At 38.5% G+C, this 11,673-nt stretch overlaps 1 protein-coding gene across 1 annotated transcript; it reads left to right on the forward strand.

The window, feature by feature from the left end:
• Positions 1-1,652: 1,652 nt before the first annotated feature.
• Positions 1,653-10,948, forward strand: abcb6a (ATP-binding cassette, sub-family B (MDR/TAP), member 6a). Its single transcript, XM_038718968.1, has 20 exons — positions 1,653-1,944; positions 2,686-3,206; positions 4,096-4,236; positions 4,471-4,660; positions 5,118-5,210; positions 5,352-5,544; positions 5,762-5,883; positions 6,019-6,128; positions 6,242-6,307; positions 7,222-7,347; positions 7,639-7,715; positions 7,793-7,856; positions 7,962-8,047; positions 8,176-8,233; positions 8,338-8,442; positions 8,935-9,109; positions 9,302-9,414; positions 9,503-9,597; positions 9,731-9,799; positions 9,906-10,948. Exons 2-20 carry the CDS (start codon positions 2,694-2,696, stop codon positions 10,060-10,062), a joined length of 2,553 nt encoding a protein of 850 aa, XP_038574896.1. The 5' UTR covers positions 1,653-1,944; positions 2,686-2,693; the 3' UTR covers positions 10,063-10,948.
• Positions 10,949-11,673: the final 725 nt, after the last annotated feature.

Raw genomic sequence — 11,673 nt, forward strand, 5'->3', positions numbered from 1 at the left:
TCGTTATAGGAAGGACAGGTGCGACAGCTGGCTTTTGAGTCACTTGCCTTCTTTGTACTAAACCTTGCATTTACAGTTTGATGGAAAAAGCTTAACTTAAACCCCCTCATCACTGAAATACTTTTTATGTTCCTTTGACTTGAAAATTACTCTTTTCAGTGGAAGAGGCACACTTGGGTTATGTTACTAGAGGCATTAATCACTCATTCACTGGCCTTTATATAGCTGTGTAATTATACACACTACATTAGCAATTAATATCATGCCATTATAGTGCATTGTTATTATGTTCCATCCCCATAGTTCTTTCTCACCACCTGTGTGTCCTTTGGTCAGCTATTGTTCTTATATGAGTGTGTATACAGTGGTTCAGTCTGATAATACCTTAGTATTTAGTGCCACCTACCGATCATCTTGTAACATTGCAAGCTCTCATTTTCTCTAAATTGTGTGAAATTGAGGAGTTCTTTGAATCAAATAGTGTTGCTGCTTGGTTTATGTGTATGTCCTTTGAACTGAAAATATGCTTAATAACATTACCAGAATAAGGTTATACTAGACATGAGTTTAGCATTGCTGTTTTTCACTGAACTGTTAATAAATTGCATTTAATGTCCAGTGATGTAATGTAACTAAGTGCGTTTGCTTAAGTAGGCCTAGGCTACAATTTGAAGTAGCCTACTTGAGTAGGCTATTTCAATTTTACGTTACTTTACACTCATTTCAGAAGGAAAATACTGTACTTTTCATACCACAACATTTATCTAACATATATAAGTTACTTTTAATATTCAAAGTTTTATCCAAAACATAGCTATGATCAGAAAGTAAAAAATGAAACATTTTTATTGATTAAACTACCCTACCATGTACAAAGCAGCCTAATAAGAATAAGCTTCGCCTTGATAACATTAAAATGCTGCTTACACTGAATGCATCATAGAAAATATCAGAATCCGAATCAACTTTATTGCCAAGAGGAATTTGACTCAGGATTGTACATTGCTCACGATGTGCTTACTCATACAAAAAAATACAAAATCACAATAATAAATATAAAATATAATGAGACACAGACTTCAGTGCAGACAACACAAATATACACACAATGAACAAAAACAATATGGACGTATTGACAAATAGTGCAGTGAGAAGAGTGCAGTGCGGGAGTATGTACATCTCAGAGATGGATGTGATATACAGGTAAATATAAATGTACACAGTACAATGAAGCATAGTGCAAAGGAAGCTGGAATAAATAAGTATAAGTATTTTGCGCAAGAGTTATGACTTGAGGTAGGTGGATTGGTACACAGTATTCAAATAATGTATAGGCCTAGACCTATGAGCAATGTAACACCGTGCGTCATTTTGCATAGTATTTTTACCTTTGGTACTTTAAGTAGGTCTACATTTTGCTGTAATTGAGTAGGCCTATTTCTACACTATTGTTTTGTGGTATTGCTACTTCTACCTAAATAAAATGTATCAATAGCCTACTTGTTCCACCCATGTCTATTTCTTCTTTATTTTTAGCTCTGGGCTGCGTCCATGCTTCTCCCTTCCTGCCTCCATGAGTCAGGTCCCTCTTCATCCTCTGGGGGGCGCTGAGTTTCAGGCCGTGTTGTCAAACACTGTTGTGTAAAAGGGTCGATTGCTGAGTCATGGGTAGATGTTGCTTAACGTGCACGCAACAAGGACAACAGTGGTAGCAGCCGGAGCACACACAGTGGATAGTAGCGATGGCAGACACCTAGGTATATATCACTAAGTTACAGTCAGCCACGTTATAAAGAGTCGTTATTGTTAAAGCAATGTATAGCCGACGAAGCTAACAGCTAATAGTTTTTAGTGGACTTGCTAGCTTCCGAGGAGTCACCTCTGTGAGAAGTGGAGTGCCTGCATCGTTCAGGTGAAGTTGACAGCAACCGCCTGGCAAATAAGGTAATATTACAACTAACTACAATGCCTTACTCTGTGTATCCAGCCCATAACCATAGACTGTATATAAAAAGTGTGTAGTATAGTGTTAAGCTGCATTCCTTTTGTTTGTTGTCCCTTAACTTCTCAGTGTGAATGATGTTGGAGTTGGTAACGTTATGTTAACAGTTTACACTTACTTTGTCAATCGTAATGAAGTGTTTGTGTGAACTGCTCTGCCCAGCCCCATTTGGCAAACATTTTGATCATGTGTGGCAAATGGTTTGTGTGGTGGTGATTTATAACCAGCGGCTACTTGCATGTGCAGTAGTGAACCATGACTCAGCGACTAAAGATGTCACAACTTAATATAGAGCCAAGTTTGTGTAGAGACTCTGAAAGAGAGGGGTGCTATTTTACATTTTTCAGACTCAATTTCATTTTGTTAATTATTATTTGTTAATTGTTTAATTTTAAGCTGCACAGTCTTCTGGACATATATGGTGTTACATTTAATCTTGCATTTTGTCTGTGGTTGTACTGAATCTCTAATGAAAATATAACCCCATTGATGTGATATGTGCCATTAGCTCTTACTAGTATTTATTGCTGCTTTTACTAGTAGTATGTATTGTCAGGTGTAGATCTCGTGCTGTATTTGATGCTCTGTTGATGCTTGTGTGTTGTTCTTCAAATGTAAATCTTTTCTTCTCTTTGGATAAAAGCATCTGCCAAATGAGTAAATGTAAATATGTCCGCCCCCAGCTGCTGGCATGATGATTCACACCTACTGCGAAGCCAATTCCTCCATCTCCCTCACCTGGGTGGATGAAGGCATCTCCCCCTGCTTCTACTTCACACTGGTCCCCGCCATCCTGCTAACTATCGCCTTCTTCCTCGGCACCATCCACTGCGTGTGCTACCAGAAATATGGCACAGCAATGGAACCCAAGTTCGTCCCACGCTCCCTCCTCTTCAGTTTCCAGCTGGCCATCTCCGTCCTTCTCCTGGTCCAGTTTCTGAGTGGGTTGGTCTGGCGGGCTGCCAGCGGAGGAGAGCTCCCAGGCTATGTGCTGTTGTATGGCTGCTTCTCTGCGCTGGGCTGGGCCTGGGCTATAGCCCTGCTCAGGGTGGAGAGACATAGGGTCCTGGTGATGGACCGGACAAGGGGCCACAGCACGGCCCTGCTGCTGTTCTGGGCTGTGGCTTTCTCAGCCGAGAACCTGGCCTTCATCTCCTGGTACAGTCCTCACTGGTGGTGGGGCCTGGAGAACACTCAACAACAGGTGAGGAAAGGTCGAATATCACATGAGATCCATTTCTTTAAATCATCATTTTGAAAATATAACCCCCAAAACACGTAGTGTAGCACAAGTCTCTGTTTATAGACTATTTTCCAACTGGATTTAGTCAAAATATTGTACACTGGATACTGCATTGTACAGTAGTGATTATGTCACACTGTTGTCTGTACCAGCATGCATCTTGTGTTTTGCGGTTTATCTTCATTCCTGTCAAATCAAGATTAAGTTTAGGTAACTTTATTTCTCTAATGTTGATCCAAGAATGCGCTGATAGTGTATGCCCTCATTCTGCATTAAGATAAAACTCTTCATTATCCTTTCTGTTAAAGTTTTAGAATGTAGACAATGTGAGTTTTAACAGTCAAATGGGCCAAAGTGCATCCTGTCCTGTTTCAAGTACTACAACAAACAACCAACCAAGGGAGACAAGTTTAACAAGATGTGCAAGACTAGAACCTTTTTTGCTGAGTCATTGCCCAGTGTGACTTTCATATCTCCTCCCACACTGAGCCAGTTGCAGTAGTTTCCACATTGTGGTTGTATAATTGTAAGCATGACTTCACATTTGTATTTTTTAAAGGATTTATCTGTGCTTAACTTAAAATGTTGTTTTGTAAGATGCAGTACTACTCCTCAAACTGTTTGTCCTGTGTTTTTACTCAATTTTATACCTATTTTACAGGTTCCCTTTATAAAAACAATAAATATATATTCTATCATCTGTAATTGTAACTTGTATAAGATATGGACCAAAATTACTCATTTTCTCATACACAGCTGTGTTATGACCAACACTCCACTTTTGCACGCTGATTAACTGCATTGTGGTATCCATATTGATTATTTTTTTTATTGCCTATGAACCCCTTAGGTGCAGTTTGCCCTGTGGCTGATGCGCTACATTGGCACCGGGCTGCTCTTCTTCATTGGTCTCAGAGCTCCAGGGCTGCCACGCAGACCATACATGCTACTGATAAACGAAGATGAGCGGGACATAGAGAGCAGCGGACAGGTAGTGTCGCACAAATGGCTCTTGAAAGTTGTGCCAACATCTGTTTTAAACTAACGTCAGGTCGTACTGTATTGCCGGCTTTTTTCCTACCGTTTTAACTTGTTTCAGTAAAACCTGTGACACTCCTATTTGGCAACAGTATTTTAAAATGTCACATCTCAGGCATGCCTTCTATTCCACTGTTATACGCCATGCACTGCTATGTTTGGTATTTAATATATTTCTCCACCTCAGAGTCTTTTGGGCAGAACAGAAGAAAACCAGTCCACCTGGCAGGGTTTCAAGAAGAAAGTCCGCATGCTTGTTCCCTACATGTGGCCCCAGGGCAACATCTTGCTACAGCTACTGGTCCTCTTCTGTTTGGGGCTGATTGGGATTGAGAGAGCTATCAATGTCTTTGTACCCATTTACTACAAAAATATTGGTGAGTGTCATATCTTTTTACACAACCCTGTAGACTTAAATGTAATTTTATTTCAGAGCTGGTCCTTAAGGTAAGTGGCCTGTTTCTGCAGCTACATTGCTGCAACAAGCCTGAGACACGAGCTAAGAGTGTTGTTTATTTATTCAGTTTGAGCAACATACAAACACGCCAAATTACAATGCTGAATATACACGTCGTGGCTTGTAGACAAACTTATCACGATAAACACACGGTGTTCCTCTGGATGTGTGATTAAAATAAAATTGAGAAATCCCTCTCCTGATTACTTAGTGCCTCCAGAGGCCAGAGAATAATATAAGATACCCTGGTGACAGAGGACACCTTCTGAATTTTTCATGTCTCATTTATCATTTTGTTCTACCTTTTATCTTCAAGCAAAACACCTGACCGTCTGACTTTTTTCTCATTTACCTTTATGTCTTTGTCCCTCTCTCAGTGAATGAACTGACTGATGGCAGCAGCTGGCACACTCTGTCTATGACAGTGTGTGTTTATGTCCTGCTCAAGTTCATGCAGGGCGGCGGGGCAGGTAGGATTAACTCATTCATGTCCTGGATGCATTATGTAGAAAGGTAGCTTTGCAGCATCACAGAAAGGCACATTTGATTTCTATCTCAAATCACATTTTAGAAAGTCTCTGAGGTTCACCATTACCTTCTCCTCTTCCCAGGTGCCTCGGGATTTGTCAGCAACATGCGCTCTTTCCTGTGGATCAAGGTGCAGCAGTACACCAACCGCTTGGTTCAAGTGCAGCTGTTTTCCCACTTGCACTCCCTCTCCCTGCGCTGGCATCTGAGCCGCAAAACCGGTGATGTGCTGAGAAGCATGGACCGTGGCACCTCCTCCATTAACAGCCTGCTCAGGTTAGATTGGCCCCAGATATGTGATGGAGGATTATAAAAGTTGGAATAATTAATGAATTCAACTGTTTAGCTAGTCAATATGAGCTTGTCAAATCATGTGGCAACTAAAATGGCTTCTATTTTTGCGGTAATAATTGCAGAAGATTATATACACATAACCTATAACATATTATTGAATTTGAAGAGAAAATTCACTTTGTCCCTTTTCCCCCCACAGCTACATAGTGTTCAGCATCTTACCAACCATCGCTGATATTGTCATTTCTATCATCTACTTCATCACTTATTTCAATGCCTGGTTCGGCCTTATTGTCTTCATCTGCATGACCTTGTACCTCAGTAAGTAGTGCATGTTCACCCATAGCTATCCAAATTTCCACTGAATTTAGTTCATAATATTAAACAATGTAATTACTCATAAATGGTAACATTTTCCCTGAATTTTTTCTGACTGCCTGATGATATTTCCACCAGCTGTGACCATCATCATCACTGAATGGAGAACCAAGTACAGGCGAGACATGAATCAGCAGGACAACAATGCCATGTCCAAGGCTGTGGACTCCTTGTTAAACTTTGAGACGGTACAGCAAACATTTTGATGAGCCATCTGACTTTTGGTTCTTTTAAGTAGTAGAAGTTATTCCAAGATGTCACATTTTGTTTCTCTTATTTTTATGTTGTGCCTGTTCAATAGGTCAAATACTACAATGCAGAAAACTATGAGGTCAGCCGTTACGAGGGTGCCATCTTAAAATATCAGGTAAGTCAGAGGTAGTAAGTTAATTTGCAGTCATCAACACTTTGCATCTTAAAACATCCTGTAAATTAAAATTATTATTTATAACCTGGATCATTTATCAAAGACATTAATTATTTGTACACAATACCTGCAGCCTGGTATTAAAAGCTGTTAAACTTAACTGAGCGTTTTAAAAACCCAGCCTCCACACAATCATTGCTACTAGAAGGATATGTTCATGTGCTCACTTTGAAAGATGCCAAAACAAGCCTGGAGGAAAGCTCGGCCCTGTCTGTATGTGGCTATCTCTGCTTTTGAGATTGCTATGAGTGCCAAGCTCCACAAGTGGAAGCAAATCATCAAGTTGCCCAACAGCAGATGGCCAAACCCCTCCAGGAAATATGATTATTAAGGGCTGGTTTAGTTTAAAAACAAATTCAAGAAGAAAAAGATTAATATATATATAACACAGTTGTTTCCAGCAAGAACACACACATATGAATTCTAGTATAGTCATAATAGAAGATTAATAGAAGATTATATATATATGTGTGTGTGTGTGTGTGTGTGTTAATGCCCAGTATTATCTAGTTGTTTTTTGTGCTATAATGCAGTGCTTAGAAAATACAAAATTTAGTGGAGCTAAGAACAATTTGGAAGCTGAATTGAAGAACATCTGGTCTACATCAAGCAGATCATGAAAACCTGTACAGGGCGTTATTGTTTAAAACTAGAAGATAATTTTGGTAGCATCAAATCTGCATTTATAAAAGCAGTAGTGAAGGAACTAGTCTTCTGTTGTGGTTTCCAATATTGCTCTCTCCTATTGTTACATGTCAGTAGTTGTATGTGGAGGCTGATAAAATGTGTATTAAAATATGTTACCAGCCTATACAAGCATGCAGGCAACGGTTCTTTACTCCTCCTGTTTTTAGGTGTCGGAGTGGAAGACCCAGGCGTCCCTGGCCTTGCTCAACCAAACGCAGAACCTCATCATCGGATCAGGCCTGCTGGCCGGTTCCCTACTCTGTGCCTACTTTGTGACTGAAGGAAAGTTTATGGTACTGATTACATCATATCTTTTATGATACTGAAATTGCCATTTATCGACGTCATTATTAATCCAAAATGTTTCTTTGAATTTGCTTATGTTGCTTATATTATTCTGTTCTCCAATCTCTACTAGAACCACCTGTTGTAAACGAACACTTCTAAAATGACTTGCCTTGCCCTGTCTTGAAATAAGCTCAAATGTATTATATGTTTAACTGATAACAATATGAAGAATAACAATGCTAATATGTATTGATCCATTCAGTATGACTGATAAAAAAAAAATCCTCTTATCATAGGTTGGAGATTTTGTTCTCTTTGGTACCTACATCATCCAGTTGTACACCCCCCTCAACTGGTTTGGAACCTACTACAGGTAAGAAGAGGCAGAAACAGCTTAGAAATGCATCCATCTGCCTTAAATGTTCTTACCTGTTCATTTTTTCCCCGCAGAATGATCCAGAAATCTTTCATTGACATGGAAAGCATGTTCAAACTTTTTGAAGAAGAGCAAGAGGTACTTTGGAAACTGGCAAATGATTGGACTGTGTTTTCACTTTATAATCATCATTCATAAGTATAATCTATATTTTACATTCTCTATATTTGTTCACTTGTGCAGGTGAAAGATGAAGTAAATGCTGGGAATTTCCTCTACAAACAGGGAAAAGTGGAGTTTGAGAATGTTTACTTCAGCTATGCAAATGGGTTGGTTCACATTGGATTTAGATGCCTGATTAGAACTAACATTGCTTAAAGTTGATGTAAGCCAACGTGTAGAGAAATAAGTTTTATTTTACAATACTCCATTCTTAGATTTCTTTACTGTTTTACAGGAAGGAGATTCTCCGGGATGTTTCCTTCACTGTACTTCCAGGACAGACAGTTGCCCTGGTGAATCTAAGGAGCAATTCTCTACTCGTTCACACAGTTAAACTGCCTGCCATCTGTTAGGACTGTACAATTATAATATAATCTGTTAATCCCCCCGCCCCCAGGTGGGACCATCGGGCGCCGGGAAGAGCACCATCATTCGACTCCTCTTCCGTTTCTATGACGTTCAGGGAGGCAGCATCAGCATTGATGGCCAGGATATATCAAAAGTACATTTTTGTCACCAGAACACATTTCCAAGTACAGTTTAGCATAGAGTAATCAAAGCCCAGTAACGTTACATATTGACACAGTATGTTTAAACTGGAGGTGAACATGAATACATCCAATACATTATCTGTGTAATAAATTGTACCTTCGTGTTTGTAATTTACGGTAGCTCTCTGGTTGGTTCAACATCATTATGAACAATTGCCTCAAAAATATTTTAGAGTTCAAGCAATGCCTCTGGGATACACTGATTCAATTAAATGTAACATTACAACTTTATAAAGCTCTCATATGTATTATAAGACACTGGACATTATTTCATGTTCTAACTGCTATAAACATAAATTAGCCCCTTGTTGTTTTGCTCTTCAGATTACCAAGAACAATGAAAGCACCAGTTACAATGTCTTTAATATCGCTGTATGTGACTGTGTGTGTTTACGGGCATACTCTGGACTAGTAATTACTGTGTCTTCATGGTTTTTTCTCAGGTAAAGCAGGAATCTCTGCGAGCTCATGTCGGCGTGGTTCCCCAGGATACTGTGCTTTTCAACGACACCATCCGGGATAACATTCGCTACGGCCGCATCTCTGCTACTGACCAGGAGGTGGAGGAGGCTGCTGTAGCTGCTGATATCCATGATAAAATCATGACCTTCCCTGAAGGTAACCTATAGATTAACACTCCTGTGTTCTCAAAGTTTATAGAGTTATTTGTGTTTTGTTTTTTTGTTTTTTTTACTGATTGGTCTAGTATATCGTAGACATTTAAAGTAATGTGATGAGTGTTCGTCTGACTGCCACAGAGTAACTGTAAGATCGCTGGTTTTACCACCTACCTGTATTTTTCCCTGGCAGGTTACGATACGCAGGTGGGTGAAAGAGGTCTGAAGCTGAGTGGAGGAGAGAAGCAAAGGGTGGCTATTGCCAGAACTATCCTCAAAGCACCACAGATCATCCTGCTGGATGAGGTGAGATTGCAAAAAGTAGCAATGATATCTGAGTGGCCAAGCAGACTGAAAACAGAAACTAAAGTTTTTGCTCTTATTTCCTCTACAGGCCACATCTGCACTAGACACGCAGACAGAACGCAACATCCAGGCCTCACTGGCTAAAATCTGTGCCAATCGTACAACAGTTGTTGTTGCTCACAGGTAAGAGATGCTCATAATGTAGATTTTTAGTTTTTGAAATGTTCTTTGTTTTAGGAAACCAATGGTTGTATCTAATGAGATGTGTGAATCTCTTTCTCTCTTTTTTTTTTTTTTTTTTTTTTTTACATAAAAGGTTGTCCACCATAATCGGAGCAGACCAGATTCTGGTTATAAGTAATGGCCGGATTGCTGAACAAGGACAGTAAGTGTCCCTCATTTACTTATTGTTCTCAATGTCACACTGACAACCATATAGTACATTCCCTTTTTCATTGAACTCCAAGTGACTCACTTTCTCTCCATCCAAGACATGATGAATTGCTGCTCAAGGGAGGCTTGTATGCAGATATGTGGATGAACCAACAGCAGATCCAGGATTCTGATTCCTCCTCAGAAACAGAAGCCAAAGACTGCAAGTCTGAGAAACTGCAGCCACCATCAACCTCTTCAGGGTACCACCACTGAATGTATTTTTTTGTTTGTTTTTTCTAAAAAAAAGAACTCTACATTTTGATTCCCCTCCTAATTGTAAAAAGTTGATGGATGATTTTAACATGATACAACACTCAGCAAGATGAAAATGTTATTTATTTTTAGAATTGTTGACACATTATTTAAAGATACAGAAGGAAGAGTTGCAAGAAATCAGGTTATAAAAAGCACTTATCACCTCAGAACTGCATCTTGTTGAATTGAGGGGCTAATGATTGTGTTTCCTGCTGAATAGTATATAAATGACACTGGGTTTGTATACATGTTGTCAGAGATTATAGTCATCTTTATTTTATTTTTTACATTGTGAGCTCTGCTGTTATTAGTTATTTTTATTAAGTGTAAGTTGTTGTTTTTTAAATGTGTAAGACTGTATACTTTTGTTTGTTAAGATAAACCGGAGTGTGTTTGCTCATCTGATTATTGTGTCTTCTAAATTGTTAAGGATTAATGAATACTTAAGGCAAAAGATTTTTAGATTGGCTGATGTACACATAAAGTTGCAAAATCCATGTCTGCCTGTTGTTGGCAGTTAAAGACAATATACCTTTCTCATGGCAGACATTTTGACTTGCTACCTGAATATATTGGAACCAAGTTATCAGTTAGATATGTGCTTTTGCTGCATTAACAAGTCTGCCTTGAAAAAGATATGCCATCAAATTCAATGGAACATGCAGAATTCATACCCACCATTATCATAATAATATATAAATATATACAGTCATACACAATTTCTCAAGAGGAATTATATATTTTTTTTACAATCACAAAAGGTACTGTTGATGATTATTACCTGTTGTAAATATTTAGTTTCGTCTTGGACTAAAATAAAATACTTTTGTTCCAATCTGTAAAATCAATTTTCAGATTTAAAATATATCCTTATTCCATTTATTTGATTTTAAAACACTACAGTTTTTTTTAGCTAATTACCAGAGAAAAAAAGCAAATTTGGAGTATGAATTTCTTAAGGTGACATAAAACACCCTGTTAACGCTGCAAATTTGAATTTAATTGTTTTGATTAAAATGATTGCTAAGGACAATTCAGTAGTTGTTGGATATTACTGGTAGGGACATGAGTCATTCCTAAACTAACTTAACCTATGTCCCAACTAAATTATATGTCCATTTTCCATTACTTAGTTCTGGATTTTTATTGAGTCTTTACATCCATAATAATTGAGGCCAGCTATGATGCAATACCAATAGGTGAACTTACCGTATTGTATTTGTGTGTGCTGTAACAGCTTGATGTCAATGACAGTTATGAATTTGTGGTTAACTGTGATTCACAGCTGGGTTAACAGTTTCTATTTTTGATAAGCTTTTGAATGCTCCCCTGTTCAGTTATTTTCTAATGGTGTTTCATAATGCCCAACAAAATAGTTTAATGTATGGTATCAAATTATTAAGTTCATGGATGAGTGAAAAATGTTAGCAGCACGTGTCAGTACATGTTTTGTTTCACTAGGGAAATACATTCTCCCTATTAATATTTAACCGGTATTCACTTCTGATGTTGCTCAGATTTCATCATCGTAACAGCATCTGATGTCCTTCATCAATAAAACATTTGATC

Source organism: Micropterus salmoides, unplaced genomic scaffold (assembly GCF_014851395.1).
Source record: "Micropterus salmoides isolate LMB-PRFRI ecotype aquatic unplaced genomic scaffold, ASM1485139v1 Ms_hic_scaffold_1, whole genome shotgun sequence".
Taxonomy (NCBI): domain Eukaryota; kingdom Metazoa; phylum Chordata; class Actinopteri; order Centrarchiformes; family Centrarchidae; genus Micropterus; species Micropterus salmoides.